General features: G+C 60.7%; 1 protein-coding gene across 1 annotated transcript in view; it reads left to right on the top strand.

The window, feature by feature from the left end:
- MUC5AC (mucin 5AC, oligomeric mucus/gel-forming) overlaps nucleotides 1-23,860 on the top strand; it is a 44,968-nt gene that overhangs the window by 16,153 nt on the left and 4,955 nt on the right. The window contains exons 20-44 of the mRNA XM_055355788.2: nucleotides 759-859; nucleotides 1,122-1,273; nucleotides 1,536-1,674; nucleotides 1,839-1,952; nucleotides 2,063-2,242; nucleotides 3,053-3,292; nucleotides 3,702-3,858; nucleotides 4,615-4,743; nucleotides 4,948-5,110; nucleotides 5,734-5,777; nucleotides 5,866-6,054; nucleotides 6,751-8,322; nucleotides 8,467-8,614; nucleotides 10,202-10,719; nucleotides 11,320-11,974; nucleotides 12,887-14,653; nucleotides 15,038-16,522; nucleotides 17,147-18,548; nucleotides 18,987-20,172; nucleotides 20,430-20,629; nucleotides 21,145-21,319; nucleotides 21,766-22,016; nucleotides 22,143-22,326; nucleotides 22,669-22,936; nucleotides 23,565-23,743. Of these exons, the coding sequence (XP_055211763.1) occupies nucleotides 759-859; nucleotides 1,122-1,273; nucleotides 1,536-1,674; nucleotides 1,839-1,952; nucleotides 2,063-2,242; nucleotides 3,053-3,292; nucleotides 3,702-3,858; nucleotides 4,615-4,743; nucleotides 4,948-5,110; nucleotides 5,734-5,777; nucleotides 5,866-6,054; nucleotides 6,751-8,322; nucleotides 8,467-8,614; nucleotides 10,202-10,719; nucleotides 11,320-11,974; nucleotides 12,887-14,653; nucleotides 15,038-16,522; nucleotides 17,147-18,548; nucleotides 18,987-20,172; nucleotides 20,430-20,629; nucleotides 21,145-21,319; nucleotides 21,766-22,016; nucleotides 22,143-22,326; nucleotides 22,669-22,936; nucleotides 23,565-23,743 (11,598 nt within the window). The remainder of the gene's footprint in view (nucleotides 1-758; nucleotides 860-1,121; nucleotides 1,274-1,535; nucleotides 1,675-1,838; nucleotides 1,953-2,062; nucleotides 2,243-3,052; nucleotides 3,293-3,701; nucleotides 3,859-4,614; nucleotides 4,744-4,947; nucleotides 5,111-5,733; nucleotides 5,778-5,865; nucleotides 6,055-6,750; nucleotides 8,323-8,466; nucleotides 8,615-10,201; nucleotides 10,720-11,319; nucleotides 11,975-12,886; nucleotides 14,654-15,037; nucleotides 16,523-17,146; nucleotides 18,549-18,986; nucleotides 20,173-20,429; nucleotides 20,630-21,144; nucleotides 21,320-21,765; nucleotides 22,017-22,142; nucleotides 22,327-22,668; nucleotides 22,937-23,564; nucleotides 23,744-23,860) is intronic.

A 23,860-nucleotide genomic window follows, 5' to 3' on the forward strand; every position in this document is an offset into this window, starting at 1 on the left:
CTAGCCCCACCGCAAGTCAACGGGGTTGGTGTTTGTCCATCAGCTGCTCAGTGTCAGGCATGGTTTGTGCCCTCTAGGCAGCAAGGGGGAAGAAAGGAGGGTGCGGGCGCACATATGACACTCACAGCCACTCATGCCCACTCATGCACATGCTCACACACCCACTCATGCACACGCTGACACGCCCACTCATGCACACACACCCATTCATGCACACACTCTCACACTCATGCAGACACACCCATTCATGCACACACTCACACTCATGCACATGCTTACACACCCACTCATGCACATGCATGCACACGCACTCACACCCACTTATGCAACACACCCACTCATACACACGCACTCACACCCACTCATGCACACACACCCACTCATGCACACACTCATACTCATGCACACGCTCACACACCCACTCATGCACACACACCCACTCATGCACACGCACTCACACCCACTTATGCAATGCTCACACACCCACTCATGGACACGCTTACACACCCACGCATGCACACACACCCACTCATGCACACACACTCATACTCATGCACACACACACCCACTTATGCAACGCTCACACCCACTCATGGACACGCTCACACACCCACTCATGCACATGCACTCACACCCACTCATGCACACGCACCCACTCAATGAACACGCACATGGCACAGACACGTCCTCCCTGAACACATGTTTGAGACACCGCAGCAGCCTGTGGCTGGGCCCCCTGATGGCCCCTCCCTCCCCAGTGTGTGCTGCGCCCATGGTGTTCTTTGACTGCCGAAATGCCACGCCCGGGGACACAGGGGCTGGCTGTCAGAAGAGCTGCCACACCCTGGACATGACCTGTGTAAGCCCCTGAGGACTCCCCAATGACAGACCCTCCATCCGCCCCTGCCTGCTAAGGGTGCCTGCCCCCAGGGTGGGCAGTGGTGAGCCTCTGACACATTAGGCCATGGGCTGCCCCACGTCCCAGAGGACCCCTGCCCATGCGCTCCCGGACTCCCTGGTCCTGTGGTCCCTCCACTGTGGTGTGGGTGAGCTGTCCCTGGGAGGACCTGGCAGGCCCCGTGCCCTGCCCCATCACTCAGTGGTGTCTGCTGGCCCTGCAGTACAGCCCCCAGTGTGTGCCTGGCTGCGTGTGCCCTGATGGGCTGGTGGCGGATGGTGAGGGCGGCTGCATCACTGCGGAGGACTGCCCCTGCGTGCACAATGAGGCCAGCTACCGGGCCGGCCAGACCATCCGGATGGGCTGCAACACCTGGTATGCTGGGGGCTCAAAGCCCATGGGGGGTGTCAGGCCCAGGAAACCAGAGGCCCTCCTTAAAGATGGGCGAGCCCCCAGCACAGGGGTCCCGGGAAAACGCAGGGCACAGACTCAGGGCTGGATGCCACCAGCAGCCCCAGCCAGGGAGGCCCAGTGGGCGCGTGTCTATGGTGCCAGGTCCCCCCGGGGGTAGGAAGGCTGCACCCAGTCAGGCAGGCACCCTGTGTGTGCTCTAGCCTGACCCCCAGATGTCCCCCAGCACCTGTGACAGCAGGATGTGGCGGTGCACAGATGACCCCTGCCTAGCCACCTGCGCTGTGTACGGGGACGGCCACTACCTCACCTTCGACGGACAGAGCTACAGCTTCAACGGAGACTGCGAGTACACGCTGGTGCAGGTGAGCCGGCGCGTTTGGGGTCCTCACGGCGGCCCCCGTGGCCTGAAGCTGCTCACTGCCTCTCTGCGGCTGCCCCAGGGTGCACGCAGGTTGTCCCCGCCTCATCCTCCTTGCGGGAAGGAGGGCAGGGCCTGCCTGGTCCTTGACGGCCTCTGCTTCCCCAGAACCACTGTGGCGGGAAAGACAGCATCCAGGACTCCTTCCGTGTTGTCACCGAGAACGTCCCCTGCGGCACTACAGGGACCACCTGCTCCAAGGCCATCAAGATTTTCCTGGGGGTGAGCGAGGCAGGGGCGGTCGCGTGCCCTCTGGGAGGCTCCCATGGCAGCGTCTGCTCAGGTGGGCTGGGGTTCTTGCTGGGGGCCCTGAGCGACCCCTTGCCGTGCAGGGCTTTGAGCTGAAGCTAAGCCATGGGAAGGTGGAGGTGATCGGGACGGACGAGAGCCAGGAGGTGCCATACACCATCCGGCAGATGGGCATCTACCTGGTGGTGGACACCGACATTGGCCTGGTGCTGCTGTGGGACAAGAAGACCAGCATCTTCATCAACCTCAGCCCCGAGTTCAAGGTGAGACCACACCCCTCGTCCAGGCCAGGGCCGGCGGGAAACCTGGAGGTGGGGTGCGTGGAACAGGTGGGCAGAGACGAGAGGCACAGAGACACAGAGAGAAACACAGAGATGGAAGCGGGGTGGGAAGTTGGGGGGGACGGAGCCTTGGCAAGGGCAGCGGGTCAGGAGACTCCTTGGCTGGGTGTCAGTGTTCTGGGGCCAGAGCAAAGGCCCGCACCCTGGCGGATTTGCCCGCAGCCTGGACACTGGAAGTCCAGCAGGGCATCCACAGGGCCGAACTCTTTCAGAAGGCTCTGGGGGCTCCTTTTGGCCCCTTGCATCTGCCGGGGTCCCCAGCGCTTCTTGGCTGTGGCCACATCGCTTGGATCGCCGCGCCGTCTTCACGCGGCCTCCTCCCTGTGACTGGGTCTAAGTTTCCCTCTTTTATAAGGACACCAGGCATTGGATTCAGGACCCACTTATTACCTCAATCTGCCAGACCCCATCTCCCAGTGAGGTGCCATGCATAGGCGCCGGGGTCAGGACTTAGGCGGGTCCTTCGAGGCCACGTCAGCTTCTTTTTCTCCAGGAGGGGCTTGTGTCTGGCCCCGGCCCTCGGTGCTCAGCTGCACTGCCCGGGGCCTCCCCAGGTGTAGCTGGAGGTGGGAAGGAGGAAGCAGCACCTGTGGTCGCTGTTGGCCACCTGGGTGGGAGGAGGCGGCCTCGGGGCAGGGTGGCCCTGGGTGGGAGGAGGCGGCCTCGGGGCAGGGTGGCTCTGGCCTTCTCGGTTTGCTGCACCCACCTCCACCTCTCCCGGTGCCTCTGCAGGGCAGAGTCTGCGGCCTGTGTGGGAACTTCGACGACATCGCCGTTAATGACTTTGCCACGCGGAGCCAGTCCGTGGTGGGGGACGTGCTAGAGTTTGGGAACAGCTGGAAGCTCTCCCCCTCCTGCCCAGATGCCCTGGCGCCCAAGGACCCCTGCACGGCCAACCCCTTCCGCAAGTCCTGGGCCCAGAAGCAGTGCAGCATCCTCCACGGCCCCACCTTCGCCGCCTGCCACGCACACGTACGCTGGCCGGGGGGCGTTTCTCTGGGCCCAAGGGGGTCATGGTGACCCAAGGAGCCCCCAGAAGGGAGAAGGGAATGGGGGCTGGGGGACAGCTGCCAACCAAGGGTGTGGGCTGCTGGGACTGGCGCTGGTATGGACTCGCCTAGAGGGGCTGGGCTTCCAGCTCTGACACCTGTCAGCTATGGTTTCGGGGCCCTGGGGGGTGTTAACCCCAAGGGCTGCTGAGGAAGCCCCAGGCACTGTGGATATCCAGATGGGCCCAGCTGGCCACTTGGGGATGGGCATTCGCCCTCCCTGAGCTCCACTGGAACTCGGCCCCGGTCAACGTGCCAGCATGGGCCCGGTCCCCAAGAGCCCGCTGGGTGGGTGGGGGGGTCCCTGGAACCTGAAGCCCCGTCTCCCTCAGGTGGAGCCGGCCAGGTACTACGAGGCCTGCGTGAACGACGCGTGCGCCTGCGACTCAGGGGGTGACTGCGAGTGCTTCTGCACGGCTGTGGCCGCCTACGCCCAGGCCTGCCATGAAGTAGGCCTGTGTGTGTCCTGGCGGACCCCGAGCATCTGCCGTGAGTGCAAGTGGGCACCTGGGGAAGAACAGGAAGCGCCGGCAGCATGTGCCCCACCACACTCGCCGCTGATGCGTGGGGTGTCGGGCGGGTGGGGAAGGTTTCCAAATAAACAGAAACACCTGGGCCCAGAGAGGAGGGCGTGGCTGACGGAGGGGTCCCTGGCATGGTAGAACGTTCCGGGCAGAGGGGTCAGCAGAGCTGCCCAGCTCTAGAGAGGAGGGCGTGGCTGACGGAGGGGTCCCTGGCATGGTAGAATGTTCAGAGAGGAGGGCGTGGCTGACGGAGGGGTCCCTGGCATGGTAGAACGTTCCGGGCAGAGGGGTCAGCAGAGCTGCCCAGCTCTAGAGAGGAGGGCGTGGCTGACGGAGGGGTCCCTGGCATGGTAGAACGTTCTGGGCAGTGGGGTCAGCAGAGCAGCCCAGCTCTAGGGAGGAGGGCGTGGCTGATGGGTCGCTGGCGTGGTAGAACGTTCTGGGCAGTGGAGTCAGCAGAGCTGCCCAGCTCTAGCCCACACGGAGCCTTGCCGGGAACGGGCACTGCTGGATCTGCTCTGACTGGAGACCCCACTCTGGTGGCAGCCTCCATGGCACCCTGATAACTGGGGGGTCCCGATCTGGCCCACCCTCCCTTGTCCCCATCTTGCGATGGCCAGGAGGTGCAGGGGAGGGAAGCGGCTTTAGAACAGCCCTGGGGTGCGGGGCCTCTGCGAGTGAGTTCCTGGGACCCCACCGAGCCCTTCCTTCCTCCCTGCAGCTCTGTTCTGCGACTACTACAACCCCGAAGGCCAGTGCGAGTGGCACTACCAGCCCTGTGGGGCGCCCTGCCTGCGCACCTGCCGGAACCCCCGCGGAGACTGCCTGCGGGACGTCCGGGGCCTGGAAGGTGGGCTGGGGCTGGTCGGGAGGGGTGGCCTGGGCTCCGCCGCCTGTGGCCTTCTCCTGGTCCCTCAAGGAGCCTCTGTGGCCCCAGCTTCCAGCACATTCTGGTGCTGTCGGCGAGGCCCACTGCTTGGGGCTGGGCGGAGCCCTCCAGAGCGAGGCGGACGACACTCGGTCTGGTTGTGACTCTGGCCTCTTTGGCCCGCAGGCTGCTACCCCAAGTGCCCACCAGAGGCTCCCATCTTTGATGAGGACAAGATGCAGTGTGTGGCCACCTGCCCAACCCCGCCTCTGCCACCACGGTGCCACGTCCATGGGAAGTCCTACTGGCCAGGTGCAGTGGTGCCCTCGGACAAGAACTGCCAGTCCTGGTGAGTCCTTTGGCCGGAGGAATATGGAGCCTGCAGCATGCAGGGGAATTTGGCCACGGCCTGGGCTTTGGGTGGGGCTGGGAGCGGCAGGGCTGGGGACCTCCCTGTTACTGGAGTTGAAGCTGTGGGTCCTGTCCTGGCCCAGGCATCTGTGACATCAGCTTCTCAGGGACCAGCACCCCCATGTCCTGAGTCCCAGAGGCGGGACTGGGTGTAGGGCTCCTCTGGGCAGAAAACCAGCACAACCTCTGGGGAGCAGGCTCGAGGGGCTCAGGGGGCGGCAGGGGGAAGCTGGGCCGAAATGGAGCCCCAGGGTCCCCACCGGAAGGATGCCCATTAAAATCACCCCTGGAAAGTAATGGCTCCACTCTGGCACCCACCTCCCCTGGCCCCCGACTGGAGGGGCCCCACGAGGGAGGGACCTTGGGCTGACGCTGGAGAGACAACTGCTGGGACCTAGGTGGGGCCGGCCTCCTGTCCCCCAGTCCGGGGGTGCAATGCAGTGCCCAGGGAATTCCACCCCTTTCGGAGCTGCTCCCTGCCCGCCGTTGGTAGCATGGGATGCCCGTGGAAGGCACACGGCCGCCCCCACACATCGGCCTGCCCTTCTTCCTTGTCTCCAGCCTTTGTACGGAGCTCGGCGTGGAGTGCACCTACAAAGCTGAGGGTGAGCGGCCGGCAGCCCCTGGGGCTGGGGTCTGGAGGTCTCTGTCTGCGCCCAGCCTCTGACGGGCCTGGGCCCTCTGTCCCCATAGCCTGTGTCTGCACCTACAATGGACAGCGCTTCCACCCAGGGGACGTCATCTACCACACGACGGACGGCACGGGTGGCTGCATCTCCGCCCGCTGCGGGGCCAACGGCACCATTGAGAGGAGGGTCTACCCCTGCAGCCCCACCACCCCTGTCCCCCCAACCACCTTCTCCTTCTCCACACCCCCGCTCGGTAAGGCAAATGCGGCCGAGGAGCCCCAGGATGAGCCCCTCCCACTGCCTGGCACAGCTGCCCTTGCTGGACGCTGAGGTCACAGCAGCCCTGGGCATGGGCGGCAGCCCCTGAGGATCAAGAAGGGACTGAGGAGCAGGGAGTCGGGCTCGGGGATGACCTGCTGTTTCCCCGCCAGCCACCTGCAGTGGGGAGGGCCTGGCCTCCAAGTCACCCCGGCAGGCCTGGCGTCCAAGTCCTGCCCTCAGCAGCCCCCGGGCCTGGCCTCATGGGGGTGTCAGGGGTCTGGCAGCCCAGGCTGGCCCCGGGGATGCATGGCTGTCACTTGCTTCACACAGCTCAGGGCTCAGGTACCCCCTTGTCCTCGCCCTCTCCTGGGGGATGTCTCAGGGCCCCAAGGCATCATCTGAGCTTCTCTGAGAGTAGAAAGTTCTGGAACTCAGGTGTTCTGGGGCACAGATGTGTGGACCCTGCTCAGGGCATGGCCTGGGAGCCACTTCCCTAAAACTCAGTCAGTTCGCCTGGCTCTTCAGCACCTGTGCCGCTCATGTGGGTTCTGAGCAGGGACCGTGGGTGGGGACAGGAAGACAGACCTGCTGGCGCAGCTCCAGACCGGTGACAGGGCTGCAGGGAGGGGTGGGGGCGGCCCCCAAGTGCCGGCCTCTCATGCTCAGCTGCCTTCTCTTCTGCCCACAGTCGTGAGCTCCACGCACGCCCCCAGCAATGGCCCAAGCAGCGCGCACACAGGCCCTCCGAGCAGCGCCTGGCCCACCACAGCAGGCACTTCTCCCAGGACGAGGCTGCCCACAGCCTCTGCCTCGCTGCCGCCGGTCTGTGGGGAAAAGTGCCTGTGGTCGCCATGGATGGACGTCAGCCGCCCTGGACGGGGCGCGGACAGCGGTGACTTCGACACACTGGAGAACCTCCGTGCCCATGGGTACCGGGTGTGCGAATCACCCAGGTCGGTGGAGTGCCGAGCCGAGGACGCCCCCGGAGTGCCGCTCCAAGCCCTGGGGCAGCATGTGCAGTGCAGCCCGGACGTGGGGCTGACCTGTCATAACAGGGAGCAGGCATCGGGGCTCTGCTACAACTACCAGATCAGGGTCCAGTGCTGCACGCCCCTAGCCTGCTCCACCTCTAGCAGTCCAGCCCAGACCACTCCTCCAACTACCTCCAAGACCACTGAAACACGGGCCTCAGGCTCCTCAGCCCCCAGCAGCACACCTGGCACTGTGGCTCTCTCAACAGCCAGGACGACACCTGCCCCAGGTACCGCTACGTCTGTCAAAAAAACTTTCTCAACTCCCAGCCCTCCGCCAGTGCCGGCAACATCAACATCATCCATGTCGACCACGGCCCCGGGGACCTCCGTGGTCTCCAGCAAGCCCACCCCCACAGAGCCCAGCACATCCTCCTGCCTGCAGGAGCTTTGCACCTGGACCGAGTGGATCGACGGCAGCTATCCTGCTCCCGGAATAAATGGTGGAGATTTTGACACATTTCAAAATTTGAGAGACGAAGGATACACATTCTGTGAAAGTCCTCGAAGCGTGCAGTGCCGGGCAGAGAGCTTCCCCAACACGCCGCTGGCAGACCTGGGGCAGGACGTCATCTGCAGCCGCACGGAGGGGCTGATTTGCCTGAACAAGAACCAGCTCCCACCCATCTGCTACAACTATGAGATCCGCATCCAGTGTTGCGAGACGGTGAACGTGTGCAGAGACATCACCAGACCGCCAAAGACCGTCGCAACCACACGGCCGACTCCACATCCAACCGGAGCTCAGACCCAGACCACCTTCACCACACACATGCCCTCGGCCTCCACAGAGCCACCCACGGCAACCTCCAGGGGTGGGCCCACAGCAACCAGCGTCACACAGGGCACCCACACCAGACCAGTCACCAGAGACTGTCATCCCCGGTGCACCTGGACCAAGTGGTTCGACGTGGACTTTCCATCCCCCGGACCCCACGGCGGGGACAAGGAAACCTACAACAACATCATCAGGAGTGGGGAAAAAATCTGCCGCCGACCTGAGGAGATCACCAGGCTCCAGTGCCGAGCCGAGAGCCACCCGGAGGTGAGCATCGAACACCTGGGCCAGGTGGTGCAGTGCAGCCGTGAAGAGGGCCTGGTGTGCCGGAACCAGGACCAGCAGGGACCCTTCAAGATGTGCCTCAACTACGAGGTGCGCGTGCTCTGCTGCGAGACCCCCAGAGGCTGCCCCGTGACCTCCACACCTGTGACAGCTCCTAGCACCCCTAGTGGGAGAGCCACCAGCCCCACTCAGAGCACTTCCTCTTGGCAGAAATCCAGGACAAACACTTTGGTGACAACCAGCACAACCTCCACTCCACAGACCAGCACAACCTCTGCCCCTACAACCAGCACAATCCCTGCTCCTACAGCCAGAACAACCTCTGCTCCTACAACCAGCACAACCTCCACTCCACAGACCAGCACAACCTCTGCCCCTACAACCAGCACAATCCCTGCTTCTACACCCAGCACAACCTCTGCTCCTACAACCAGCACAACCTCTGCCCCAACAACCAGCAAAATCTCTGGTCCTGAAACTACTCCGAGCCCTGTTCCTACCACCAGCACAACCTCTGCTTCTACAAGCAGCACAACATTTGGTCCTGGAACTACTCCCAGCCCTATTCCTACCACCAGCACAACCTCTGCTGCTACAACAAGCACAATCTCTGCTCCTACAACGAGCACAACTTCTGGTCCTGGAACTACTCCCAGCCCTGTTCCCACCACCAGCACAACCTCTGCTCCTACAACCAGCACAACTTCTGCCTCTACAGCCAGCACAACCTCTGGTCCTGGAACTACTCCCAGCACTGTTCCTACCACCAGCACAATCTCTGCTCCTACAACCAGCATAACCTCTGCCCCTACAACCAGCACAACCTCTGCCCCTATAAGCAGCACAACCTCTGGCCCTGGAACTACTCCCAGCCCTGTTCCTACCACCAGCATAACCTCTGCCCCTACAACCAGCACAACCTCTGCCCCTACAAGCAGCACAACCTCTGCCCCTACAAGCAGCACAACCTCTGCCACTACAACCAGCAGAATCTCTGGTCCTGAAACTACTCCCAGCCCTGTTCCTACCACTAGCACAACCTCTGCTCCTACAACCAGCACAACCTCAGCTCCTACAACCAGCACAACCTCTGCCCCTACAAGCAGCACAACCTCCACTCCACAGACCAGCACAACCTCTGCTCCTACAACCAGCACAACTTCTGGCCCTGGAACTACCCCAAGCCCTGTTCCCACCACCAGCACAACCTCTGCCCCTACAACAAGAACAACTTCTGCTCCTAACAGCAGCACAACCTCTGCTGCTACAACCAGCACAACCTCTGGTCCTGAAACTACTCCTAGCCCTGTTCCTACCACCAGCACAACCTCTTCTCCTACAACCAGCACAACCTCCACTACACAGACCAGCACAACCTCTGCCCCTACAACCAGCACAACCTCTGCCCCTACAAGCAGCACAACCTCAGCTACTACAACCAGCACAATCTCTGTTCCTAGAACCAGCACAACTTCTGTTCCTGGAACTACTCCCAGCCCTGTTCCTACCACCAGCACAATCTCTGTTCCTACTACCAGCACAACTTCTGCTTCTACAACCAGCACAACCTCTGGTCCTGGAACTACTTCCAGCCCTGTTCCCACCACCAGCACAACCTCTGCTTCTACAACCAGCACAACCTCTGCTTCTACAACCAGCACAATCTCTCCCCTTACAACCAGCACAACCTCTGCTCCTACAACCAGCACAACCTCTGCCCCTACAACCAGCACAACCTCTACCCCTACAAGCAGCACAACCTCCACTCCACAGACCAGCACAACCTCGGCTTCTACAACGAGCATAACTTCTGGTCCTGGAACTACCCCAAGCCCTGTTCCCACCACCAGCGCAACCTCTGCTCCTACAACCAGCACAACCTCTGCCGCTACAACCAGCACAATCTCGGCCCCAACAACCAGCACAACCTCTGCTCCTACAACCAGCACAACCTCTGCCTCTACAGCCAGCAAAACCTCTGGTCCTGGAACCACTCCCAGCCCTGTTCCCACCACCAGCACAATCTTTGCTCCTAGAACCAGCACCACTTCTGCCTCTACAACCAGCACAACCCCTGGTCCTGGAACCACTCCCAGCCCTGTTCCCACCACCAGCACAGCCTCTGTTTCAAAGACCAGCACAAGCCATGTTTCTGTATCCAAGACAACCCACTCCCAACCAGTCACCAGAGACTGTCATCCCCGGTGCACCTGGACCAAGTGGTTTGACGTGGACTTCCCGTCCCCTGGACCCCACGGCGGGGACAAGGAAACCTACAACAACATCATCAGGAGTGGGGAAAAAATCTGCCGCCGACCTGAGGAGATCACCAGGCTCCAGTGCCGAGCCGAGAGCCACCCGGAGGTGAGCATCGAACACCTGGGCCAGATGGTGCAGTGCAGCCGTGAAGAGGGCCTGGTGTGCCGGAACCAGGACCAGCAGGGACCCTTCAAGATGTGCCTCAACTACGAGGTGCGTGTGCTCTGCTGTGAGACCCCCAGAGGCTGCCCCGTGACCTCCACACCTGTGACAGCTCCTAGCACCCCTAGTGGGAGAGCCACCAGCCCCACTCAGAGCACTTCCTCTTGGCAGAAATCCAGGACAAACACTTTGGTGACAACCAGCACAACCTCCACTCCACAGACCAGCACAACCTCTGCCCCTACAACCAGCACAATCCCTGCTTCTACACCCAGCACAACCTCTGCCCCTACAACCAGCACAACTTCTGCCCCTACAACCAGCACAACCTCCACTCCACAGACCAGCACAACCTCTGCCCCTACAACCAGCACAATCCCTGCTTCTACACCCAGCACAACCTCTGCCCCTACAACCAGCACAACCTCTGCTCCCACAACCAGCACAACTTCTGCCCCTACAACCAGAACAACCTCCACTCCACAAACCACCACATCCTCTGCCCCTACAAGCAGCACAACCTCGGCTCCTACCACCAGCACAACCTCTGCTCCTACAAGCAGCACAATCTCTGCCCCTACAACCAGCACAACCTCTGCTCCTACAAGCAGCACAATCTCTGCCCCTACAACCAGCACAACCTCTTTCCATACAACCAGCACAATCTCTGCTCCTACAACCAGCACCACCTCTCCCCCTACAAGCAGCACAAGCTCCACTCCACAGACCAGCAAAACCTCAGCTGCTACAAGCAGCACAACCTCCGGTTCTGGAACTACTCCCAGCCCCGTTCCCACCACCAGCACAGCCTCTGTTTCAAAGACCAGCACAAGCCATGTTTCTGTATCCAAGACAACCCACTCCCAACCAGTCACCAGAGACTGTCATCCCCGGTGCACCTGGACCAAGTGGTTTGACGTGGACTTCCCGTCCCCTGGACCCCACGGCGGGGACAAGGAAACCTACAACAACATCATCAGGAGTGGGGAAAAAATCTGCCGCCGACCTGAGGAGATCACCAGGCTCCAGTGCCGAGCCGAGAGCCACCCGGAGGTGAGCATCGAACACCTGGGCCAGGTGGTGCAGTGCAGCCGTGAAGAGGGCCTGGTGTGCCGGAACCAGGACCAGCAGGGACCCTTCAAGATGTGCCTCAACTACGAGGTGCGTGTGCTCTGCTGCGAGACCCCCAGAGGCTGCCCTGTGACCTCCACACCTGTGACAGCTCCTAGCACCCCTAGTGGGAGAGCCACCAGCCCCACTCAGAGCACTTCCTCTTGGCAGAAATCCAGGACAAACACTTTGGTGACAACCAGCACAACCTCCACTCCACAGACCAGCACAACCTCTGCCCCTACAACCAGCACAACCTCTGCTCCTACAGCCAGAACAACCTCTGCTCCTACAACCAGCACAACCTCCACTCCACAGACCAGCACAACCTCTGCCCCTACAACCAGCACAATCCCTGCTTCTACACCCAGCACAACCTCTGCCCCTACAACCAACACAACCTCTGCCCCTACAACCAGCACGACCTCAGCTCCTACACACAGAACGACTTCTGGTCCTACAACCAGCACAACCTTGGCTTCTACAACCAGCACAACCTCTGCTCCAACAACCAGCACAAACTCTGCTCCTACAACCAGCACAATCTCTGCCTCTACAACAAGCACAATCTCTGCCCCTACAACCAGCACAATCTCTTCCCCTACAAGCAGCACAACCTCCACTCCACAGACCAGCAAAACCTCAGCTGCTACAAGCAGCACAACCTCCGGTTCTGGAACTACTCCAAGCCCTGTTCCCACCACCAGCACAACCTCTGCCTCTACAACCAGCACAACTTCTGCTCGTACAACCAGCACAACCTCTGGTCCTGGAACTACTCCAAGCCCTGTTCCCAGCATCAGTACAACCTCTGCTGCTACAACCAGCACAACCTCTGCTCCTACAACCAGAACAACCTCTGCTTCTACAACCAGCACAATCTCTCCCCTTACAACCAGCACAAACTCTGCTCCTACAACCAGCATGACCTCTGGTCATGGAACTACTCCCAGCCCTGTTCCCACCACCAGCACAATCTCTGCTCCTACAACCAGCACAACCTCTGGTCCTGGAACTACTCCCAGCCCTGTTCCCACCACCAGCACAACCTCTGCCTCTACAGCCAGCACAACCTCTGGTCCTGGAACTACTCCCAGCCCTGTTCCCACCACCAGCACAACCTCTGCTCCTACAACCAGAACAACCCCTGCCTCTACAGCCAGGACAACCTCTGGTCCTGGAACTACTCCCAGCCCTGTTCCCACCACCAGCACAACCTCTGCTCCTACAACCAGCACAACCTCTGGTCCTGGAACTACTCCCAGCCCTGTTCCCACCACCAGCACAACCTCTGCTCCTACAACCAGCACAACCTCTGCCTCTACAGCCAGCACAACCTCTGGTCCTGGAACTACTCCCAGCCCTGTTCCCACCACCAGCACAACCTCTGCTCCTACAACCAGAACAACCTCTGCCTCTACAGCCAGCACAACCTCTGGTCCTGGAACTACTCCCAGCCCTGTTCCCACCACCAGCACAACCTCTGCTCCTACAACCAGAACAACCCCTGCCTCTACAGCCAGCACAACCTCTGGTCCTGGAACTACTCCCAGCCCTGTTCCCACCACCAGCACAACCTCTGCTCCTACAACCAGCACAACCTCTGGTCCTGGAACTACTCCCAGCCCTGTTCCCACCACCAGCACAACCTCTGCTCCTACAACCAGAACAACCTCTGCCTCTACAGCCAGCACAACCTCTGGTCCTGGAACTACTCCCAGCCCTGTTCCCACCACCAGCACAACCTCTGCTCCTACAACCAGAACAACCTCTGCCTCTACAGCCAGCACAACCTCTGGTCCTGGAACTACTCCCAGCCCTGTTCCCACCACCAGCACAACCTCTGCTCCTACAACCAGAACAACCCCTGCCTCTACAGCCAGCACAACCTCTGGTCCTGGAACTACTCCCAGCCCTGTTCCCACCACCAGCACAACCTCTGCTCCTACAACCAGCACAACCTCTGGTCCTGGAACTACTCCCAGCCCTGTTCCCACCACCAGCACAACCTCTGCTCCTACAACCAGCACAACCTCTGCCTCTACAGCCAGCACAACCTCTGGTCCTGGAACTACTCGCAGCCCTGTTCCCACCAGGAGCACAACCTCTGCTCCTACAACCAGCACAAGCTCTGGTCCTGGAATTACTCCCAGCCCTGTTCCCACCACCAGCACAATCTCTGCTCCTACAACCAGCACAATCTCTGGTCCTGGAACTACTCCCAGCCCTGTTCCCACCACCAGCACAACCTCTGCTCCTACAACCAGCACAACCTCTGCCTCTACAGCCAGCACAACCTCTGGTCCTGGAACTACTCCCAGCCCTGTTCCCACCACCAGCACAACCCCTGTTTCAAAGACCAGCACAAGCCATGTTTCTGTATCCAAGACAACCCACTCCCAACCAGTCACCAGAGACTGTCATCCCCGGTGCACCTGGACCAAGTGGTTTGACGTGGACTTCCCGTCCCCTGGACCCCACGGCGGGGACAAGGAAACCTACAACAACATCATCAGGAGTGGGGAAAAAATCTGCCGCCGACCTGAGGAGATCACCAGGCTCCAGTGCCGAGCCGAGAGCCACCCGGAGGTGAGCATCGAACACCTGGGCCAGGTGGTGCAGTGCAGCCGTGAAGAGGGCCTGGTGTGCCGGAACCAGGACCAGCAGGGACCCTTCAAGATGTGCCTCAACTACGAGGTGCGTGTGCTCTGCTGCGAGACCCCCAGAGGCTGCCCCGTGACCTCCACACCTGTGACAGCTCCTAGCACCCCTAGTGGGAGAGCCACCAGCCCCACTCAGAGCACTTCCTCTTGGCAGAAATCCAGGACAAACACTTTGGTGACAACCAGCACAACCTCCACTCCACAGACCAGCACAACCTCTGCCCCTACAACCAGCACAACCTCTGCTCCTACAGCCAGAACAACCTCTGCTCCTACAACCAGCACAACCTCCACTCCACAGACCAGCACAACCTCTGCCCCTACAACCAGCACAATCCCTGCTTCTACACCCAGCACAACCTCTGCCCCTACAACCAGCACAATCCCTGCTTCTACACCCAGCACAACCTCTGCCCCTACAACCAGCACAATCCCTGCTTCTACACCCAGCACAACCTCTGCCCCTACAACCAGCACAACTTCTGCCCCTACAACCAGCACAACCTCCACTACACAGACCAGCACAACCTCTGCCCCTACAACCAGCACAATCCCTGCTTCTACACCCAGCACAACCTCTGCCCCTACAACCAGCACAACCTCTGCTCCCACAACCAGCACAACTTCTGCCCCTACAACCAGAACAACCTCCACTCCACAAACCACCACATCCTCTGCCCCTACAAGCAGCACAACCTCGGCTCCTACCACCAGCACAACCTCTGCTCCTACAAGCAGCACAATCTCTGCCCCTACAACCAGCACAACCTCTGCTCCTACAAGCAGCACAATCTCTGCCCCTACAACCAGCACAACCTCTTTCCATACAACCAGCACAATCTCTGCTCCTACAACCAGCACCACCTCTCCCCCTACAAGCAGCACAAGCTCCACTCCACAGACCAGCAAAACCTCAGCTGCTACAAGCAGCACAACCTCCGGTTCTGGAACTACTCCCAGCCCCGTTCCCACCACCAGCACAGCCTCTGTTTCAAAGACCAGCACAAGCCATGTTTCTGTATCCAAGACAACCCACTCCCAACCAGTCACCAGAGACTGTCATCCCCGGTGCACCTGGACCAAGTGGTTTGACGTGGACTTCCCGTCCCCTGGACCCCACGGCGGGGACAAGGAAACCTACAACAACATCATCAGGAGTGGGGAAAAAATCTGCCGCCGACCTGAGGAGATCACCAGGCTCCAGTGCCGAGCCGAGAGCCACCCGGAGGTGAGCATCGAACACCTGGGCCAGGTGGTGCAGTGCAGCCGTGAAGAGGGCCTGGTGTGCCGGAACCAGGACCAGCAGGGACCCTTCAAGATGTGCCTCAACTACGAGGTGCGTGTGCTCTGCTGCGAGACCCCCAGAGGCTGCCCCGTGACCTCCACACCTGTGACAGCTCCTAGCACCCCTAGTGGGAGAGCCACCAGCCCCACTCAGAGCACTTCCTCTTGGCAGAAATCCAGGACAAACACTTTGGTGACAACCAGCACAACCTCCACTCCACAGACCAGCACAACCTCTGCCCCTACAACCAGCACAACCTCTGCTCCTACAGCCAGAACAACCTCTGCTCCTACAACCAGCACAACCTCCACTCCACAGACCAGCACAACCTCTGCCCCTACAACCAGCACAATCCCTGCTTCTACACCCAGCACAAACTCTGCCCCTACAACCAACACAACCTCTGCCCCTACAACCAGCACGACCTCAGCTCCTACACACAGAACGACTTCTGGTCCTACAACCAGCACAACCTTGGCTTCTACAACCAGCACAACCTCTGCTCCAACAACCAGCACAAACTCTGCTCCTACAACCAGCACAATCTCTGCCTCTACAACAAGCACAATCTCTGCCCCTACAACCAGCACAATCTCTTCCCCTACAAGCAGCACAACCTCCACTCCACAGACCAGCAAAACCTCAGCTGCTACAAGCAGCACAACCTCCGGTTCTGGAACTACTCCAAGCCCTGTTCCCACCACCAGCACAACCTCTGCCTCTACAACCAGCACAACTTCTGCTCGTACAACCAGCACAACCTCTGGTCCTGGAACTACTCCAAGCCCTGTTCCCAGCATCAGTACAACCTCTGCTGCTACAACCAGCACAACCTCTGCTCCTACAACCAGAACAACCTCTGCTTCTACAACCAGCACAATCTCTCCCCTTACAACCAGCACAAACTCTGTTCCTACAACCAGCATGACCTCTGGTCATGGAACTACTCCCAGCCCTGTTCCCACCACCAGCACAATCTCTGCTCCTACAACCAGCACAACCTCTGGTCCTGGAACTACTCCCAGCCCTGTTCCCACCACCAGCACAACCTCTGCTCCTACAACCAGCACAACCTCTGGTCCTGGAACTACTCCCAGCCCTGTTCCCACCACCAGCACAACCTCTGCTCCTACAACCAGAACAACCCCTGCCTCTACAGCCAGCACAACCTCTGGTCCTGGAACTACTCCCAGCCCTGTTCCCACCACCAGCAGAACCTCTGCTCCTACAACCAGCACAACCTCTGCCTCTACAGCCAGCACAACCTCTGGTCCTGGAACTACTCGCAGCCCTGTTCCCACCAGGAGCACAATCTCTGCTCCTACAACCAGCACAACCTCTGGTCCTGGAACTACTCCCAGCCCTGTTCCCACCACCAGCACAACCTCTGCTCCTACAACCAGCACAACCTCTGGTCCTGGAACTACTCCCAGCCCTGTTCCCACCACCAGCACAACCTCTGCTCCTACAACCAGCACAACCTCTGGTCCTGGAACTACTCCCAGCCCTGTTCCCACCACCAGCACAACCTCTGCTCCTACAACCAGCACAACCTCTGCCTCTGCAGCCAGCACAACCTCTGGTCCTGGAACTACTCCCAGCCCTGTTCCCACCACCAGCACAGCCTCTGTTTCAAAGACCAGCACAAGCCATGTTTCTGTATCCAAGACAACCCACTCCCAACCAGTCACCAGAGACTGTCATCCCCGGTGCACCTGGACCAAGTGGTTTGACGTGGACTTCCCGTCCCCTGGACCCCACGGCGGGGACAAGGAAACCTACAACAACATCATCAGGAGTGGGGAAAAAATCTGCCGCCGACCTGAGGAGATCACCAGGCTCCAGTGCCGAGCCGAGAGCCACCCGGAGGTGAGCATCGAACACCTGGGCCAGGTGGTGCAGTGCAGCCGTGAAGAGGGCCTGGTGTGCCGGAACCAGGACCAGCAGGGACCCTTCAAGATGTGCCTCAACTACGAGGTGCGTGTGCTCTGCTGCGAGACCCCCAGAGGCTGCCCCGTGACCTCCACACCTGTGACAGCTCCTAGCACCCCTAGTGGGAGAGCCACCAGCCCCACTCAGAGCACTTCCTCTTGGCAGAAATCCAGGACAAACACTTTGGTGACAACCAGCACAACCTCCACTCCACAGACCAGCACAACCTCTGCCCCTACAACCAGCACAACCTCTGCTCCTACAGCCAGAACAACCTCTGCTCCTACAACCAGCACAACCTCCACTCCACAGACCAGCACAACCTCTGCCCCTACAACCAGCACAATCCCTGCTTCTACACCCAGCACAACCTCTGCCCCTACAACCAGCACAATCCCTGCTTCTACACCCAGCACAACCTCTGCCCCTACAACCAGCACAATCCCTGCTTCTACACCCAGCACAACCTCTGCCCCTACAACCAGCACAACTTCTGCCCCTACAACCAGCACAACCTCCACTACACAGACCAGCACAACCTCTGCCCCTACAACCAGCACAATCCCTGCTTCTACACCCAGCACAACCTCTGCCCCTACAACCAGCACAACCTCTGCTCCCACAACCAGCACAACTTCTGCCCCTACAACCAGAACAACCTCCACTCCACAAACCACCACATCCTCTGCCCCTACAAGCAGCACAACCTCGGCTCCTACCACCAGCACAACCTCTGCTCCTACAAGCAGCACAATCTCTGCCCCTACAACCAGCACAACCTCTTTCCATACAACCAGCACAATCTCTGCTCCTACAACCAGCACCACCTCTCCCCCTACAAGCAGCACAAGCTCCACTCCACAGACCAGCAAAACCTCAGCTGCTACAAGCAGCACAACCTCCGGTTCTGGAACTACTCCCAGCCCCGTTCCCACCACCAGCACAGCCTCTGTTTCAAAGACCAGCACAAGCCATGTTTCCGTATCCAAGACAACCCACTCCCAACCAGTCACCAGAGACTGTCATCCCCGGTGCACCTGGACCAAGTGGTTTGACGTGGACTTCCCGTCCCCTGGACCCCATGGCGGGGACAAGGAAACCTACAACAACATCATCAGGAGTGGGGAAAAAATCTGCCGCCGACCTGAGGAGATCACCAGGCTCCAGTGCCGAGCCGAGAGCCACCCGGAGGTGAGCATCGAACACCTGGGCCAGGTGGTGCAGTGCAGCCGTGAAGAGGGCCTGGTGTGCCGGAACCAGGACCAGCAGGGACCCTTCAAGATGTGCCTCAACTACGAGGTGCGTGTGCTCTGCTGCGAGACCCCCAGAGGCTGCCCCGTGACCTCCACACCTGTGACAGCTCCTAGCACCCCTAGTGGGAGAGCCACCAGCCCCACTCAGAGCACTTCCTCTTGGCAGAAATCCAGGACAAACACTTTGGTGACAACCAGCACAACCTCCACTCCACAGACCAGCACAACCTCTGCCCCTACAACCAGCACAACCTCTGCTCCTACAGCCAGAACAACCTCTGCTCCTACAACCAGCACAACCTCCACTCCACAGACCAGCACAACCTCTGCCTCTACAGCCAGCACAACCTCTGGTCCTGGAACTACTCCCAGCCCTGTTCCCACCACGAGCACAACCTCTGCTCCTACAACCAGCACAACCTCGGGTCCTGGAACTACTCCCAGCCCTGTTCCCACCACCAGCACAACCTCTGCTCCTACAACCAGAACAACCCCTGCCTCTACAGCCAGCACAACCTCTGGTCCTGGAACTACTCCCAGCCCTGTTCCCACCACCAGCACAACCTCTGCTCCTACAACCAGCACAACCTCTGGTCCTGGAACTACTCCCAGCCCTGTTCCCACCACCAGCACAACCTCTGCTCCTACAACCAGCACAACCTCTGCCTCTACAGCCAGCACAACCTCTGGTCCTGGAACTACTCCCAGCCCTGTTCCCACCACCAGCACAACCCCTGTTTCAAAGACCAGCACAAGCCATGTTTCTGTATCCAAGACAACCCACTCCCAACCAGTCACCAGAGACTGTCATCCCCGGTGCACCTGGACCAAGTGGTTTGACGTGGACTTTCCATCCCCTGGACCCCACGGCGGGGACAAGGAAACCTACAACAACATCATCAGGAGTGGGGAAAAAATCTGCCGCCGACCTGAGGAGATCACCAGGCTCCAGTGCCGAGCCGAGAGCCACCCGGAGGTGAGCATCGAACACCTGGGCCAGGTGGTGCAGTGCAGCCACGAAGAGGGCCTGGTGTGCCGGAACCAGGACCAGCGGGGACCCTTCAAGATGTGCCTCAACTACGAGGTGCGTGTGCTCTGCTGCGAGACCCCCAGAGGCTGCCCGGTGACCTCTGTGACCCCATATGGGACTTCTCCTACCAATGCCCTGTATCCTTCCCTGTCTACTTCCGTGGCATCCACCTCCATGGCATCCACTTCCGTGGCATCCACCTCCGTGGCATCCACCTCCGTGGCATCCACCTCCGTGGCATCCAGCTCTGTGGCATCCAGCTCTGTGGCTTACTCCACCCAAACCTGCTTCTGCAACGTAGCTGACCGGCTCTACCCTGCGGGTTCGTGAGTGTTTCTGGTGCAATTGTTTCTGAGCTCACCCTGGTCAGTTTTTTATCCAGGAACACCAGGCTGTGATGATGATAGGAGTCTCTGCTCTTTGTGGCACAGGCTCGTTGTCACAGAGTGGCTGCTGGCATTCTCTGAAATTTTTTCCCATTACACAGGTGGTAGAAAGTGCCCCTCTGGCTCTGGGAGTTTTTTGCTTCTCCTTTGAGCAGGACTCCACTAAAGGCTGCCACGTCCCTTCCTGTTACAGGATCCATCATATACCGCCACAGAGACCTCGCTGGCCACTGCTATTATGCCCTGTGTAGCCAGGACTGCCAAGTGGTCAGAGGGGTCGACAGTGACTGTCCGTCTACCACGCTGCCTCCTGCCCCAGCCACGTCCCCTTCAACATCCACCTCTGAGCCCGTCACTGAGCTGGGATGCCCAAATGCGGTTCCCCCCAGAAAGGTAACCCCCTACTTCTCACCCTTCTGAAGGCTCAGGGGCTCCTACAGGGAACTTGAATGTCTTTGCAATTAGTCCTCAGCTGCAAAGTCTTGAGAAGGTCACTGGCGCTAGTGGAGGCAGCCCGGCCGTCAGGAGAGGGCCGTGCTGTAGCCCGGCGTCTCTGATCACCCTGGACTTCCCAGGCACGTGCTTTCCAGACACTGGGTGTGTGGGGCCGAAGGCTGAGGCTGTGCTGAGGACAGCCAGGGCCAGAGCAGCTGGATGAGGCTGTGGCCCTGGCTGCACAGCCAGGGAGTGTGGCAGAGCCAGGGAGGAGCAACTCCCACACCAGAGGCCCCTGCCCCGGGCCAGCTCGGTGTCTGGGGTGGGAGCTGAGGGTGGGGCGGGAAGGAGACTGGGGCACAGCCACCCTCCCCTGTCCCCACACGGGACTCTCGGGACTGTGACCCCGAGAACCAAGGGGTGCCCCGGAGATCGGGAGAGGCCGGACCCTGCAGGTCTCTGTGCTTCTGCAGAAAGGTGAGACCTGGGCCACACCCAACTGCTCCGAGGCCACCTGTGAGGGCAACAACGTCATCTCCCTGCGCCCGCGCACGTGCCCGAGGGTGGAGAAGCCCACTTGTGCCAACGGCTACCCGGCCGTGAAGGTGGCTGACCAAGATGGCTGCTGCCATCACTACCAGTGCCAATGTGAGTGGAGCGCCGAGTGGGAGCCAGGGCAGCCGGGGCAGCCACTCCCCACCCAGGTGGAAATGGGCGGGGCAGAGGAGGGGGCTTGGCTGAAGCAGAAAAGAATTGGGTGGGACAGCAGGAAGGACTTCCCAGCATCAGGGGCCGCATGGGGCCGAGCCTCCCCCCTTAGGGGTGCTGAGTGAATCCCTGTGAGCCTCGGAGCAGCCTGGCTGGAGAAGGTGGAGGAGTCTGTCCCTGCCTCGCTCCAGCCTTGTCAAGCGCCTGCTGGATGGAGCTCTGTGCAGACGCTGGCCACGTGTGTTCTGATGACGTGGAGGGTCTTGTGTGCCCTGTGAGACTAGACGGTGGGGGGTCAGGGACAGATGTGACCTGTTGGGAGGAAGCCCCAGGGCCATGGTGCCACCACCTGAGCCACCCGTAAGGCTGCCCCTGGGGCCTGGCAGGTGTGTGCAGCGGCTGGGGTGACCCCCACTACATCACCTTCGACGGCACCTACTACACCTTCCTGGACAACTGCACGTACGTGCTGGTGCAGCAGATTGTGCCCGTGTATGGCCACTTCCGCGTGCTCGTCGACAACTACTTCTGCGGTGCGGAGGACGGGCTCTCCTGCCCGAGGTCCATCATCCTGGAGTACCACCAGGACCGCGTGGTGCTGACCCGCAAGCCAGTCCACGGGGTGATGACGAACGAGGTGGGGGCGCGCCCGGTGTGCCAGGGAGGGGGTGGGGGACGCGGCTTTCCCGGCAAGAGCCTGAGCAGCGGCTGACCGCCCGCCCGCCTGCCTTCTGACTTCCCGTTGACTGCGCCCCGCGTCCAGATCATCTTCAACAACAAGGTGGTCAGCCCCGGCTTCCGGAAAAACGGCATCGTGGTCTCGCGCATCGGCATCAAGATGTACGCGACCATCCCGGAGCTGGGAGTCCAGGTCATGTTCTCCGGCCTCATCTTCTCCGTGGAGGTGCCCTTCAGCAAGTTTGCCAACAACACCGAGGGCCAGTGCGGTGAGGCCACAGGGCTCCGGGGCATCGTCTGGCATTCGCGGGGGCGGGGGGTGCCGGGCAGGGGCGAGGCCACCACGTGCCGCGTGTGCCGGTGTCTCTGCTTTCTGGCTGCTCTGCTGAGTGCAGGCCACAGGCATGAGGCTTACACCTGCCGGTACCTGCAGCTCCCCAGTACCATAGGGACTGTCCCAGGGTTGTTCTCGGGGGACAGTGAGGCACAGGCAGGGCCCGCTGCAGTTCACCAAGGTGTGACCCTGAGACACCAGGGTCCTGTCCCCCAGCTGGGGGTGGGGCCAGCCGGCTCTGCTGTCCAGCAGCCTGACCCCCACCGCGTCTGCCCAGGCACTTGCACCAATGACAGGAAGGATGAGTGCCGCACGCCTAGGGGGACGGTGGTCGCTTCCTGCTCTGAGATGTCCGGCCTCTGGAACGTGAGCATCCCTGACCAGCCAGCCTGCCACCGGCCTCACCCGACGCCCACCACGGTCGGGCCCACCACAGTTGGGTCTACCACGGTCGGGCCCACCACAGTTGGGTCTACCACGGTCGGGCCCACCACACCTCCTGCTCCGTGCCTGCCATCACCCATCTGCCAGCTGATTCTGAGCAAGTGAGACTTGGGTGCAAGGGAGGGAGGGTCAGTGCGGCCGCCCCACCTCCCACCCTTCCAAGGGCTGGAGGGGAAGAAGCGCATTTTCAGGGGGCTCCTGAGAGGAAACGAGAGTTGCTGGTACCACAGACCAAGGATGGGTGGGTGTTGGGGAGAAGTGGGTGCCGGGGAGGGGTGGGCAGTGGGGAGGGGGGATGCTGGGGAGGGGTGGGCACTGGGGAGGGGCGGGTGCCGGGAGGGGTGGTTGTGGCTGGAATGCTGCCAAGGGGTCACCAGGGTTGGCCGGCTGGGCCATCTCTGAGGCTCTCTGCTGGCTCAGGTGTATGGACGGGGGCATCGGTCACCACCCCCAGGCAGCTTCCAGGTTTGCAGGGCAGGGGTTGGGGGGGCCAGGAAGAAGAACTTGCAGAAATAAATGGATGATGCCATCTGGACCCCCACCCCCCGCCCCCAAGCACACAGAATGTGTGGAAGGAGCCTGTCCGGGGATACAGGAGGGCGGCCACACACCAGTGGCTGCTCTGGGACTCACCTCGCCTGGGGACTGCCCTGAAGCCTGGGAGCCTGACGTGGAGCAGGCAGGTGGCTGGAGAGGCTGCACCCAGCACCCCGCCCATCCCTCCCACAGGGTCTTTGAGCCGTGCCACACCGTGATCCCCCCACTGCCGTTCTATGAGGGCTGCGTCTTTGACCGGTGCCACATGACGGACCTGGATGTGGTGTGCTCCAGCCTGGAGCTGTACGCGGCGCTCTGCGCGTCCCACGACATCTGCATCGATTGGAGAGGCCGGACCGGCCACATGTGCCGTGAGTGCCACCACTGTCCTCAGGGTCCCAAGTCGCTTGTGAGGGGCACAGGCACGCCGGACGGACCATCAGGGTGGGCTCGGGCAGTCAGGGGGGGGACCTGGAGGGGGAGGGGGC

This window comes from Gorilla gorilla, chromosome 9, assembly GCF_029281585.2.
Source record: "Gorilla gorilla gorilla isolate KB3781 chromosome 9, NHGRI_mGorGor1-v2.1_pri, whole genome shotgun sequence".
NCBI lineage: Eukaryota > Metazoa > Chordata > Mammalia > Primates > Hominidae > Gorilla > Gorilla gorilla.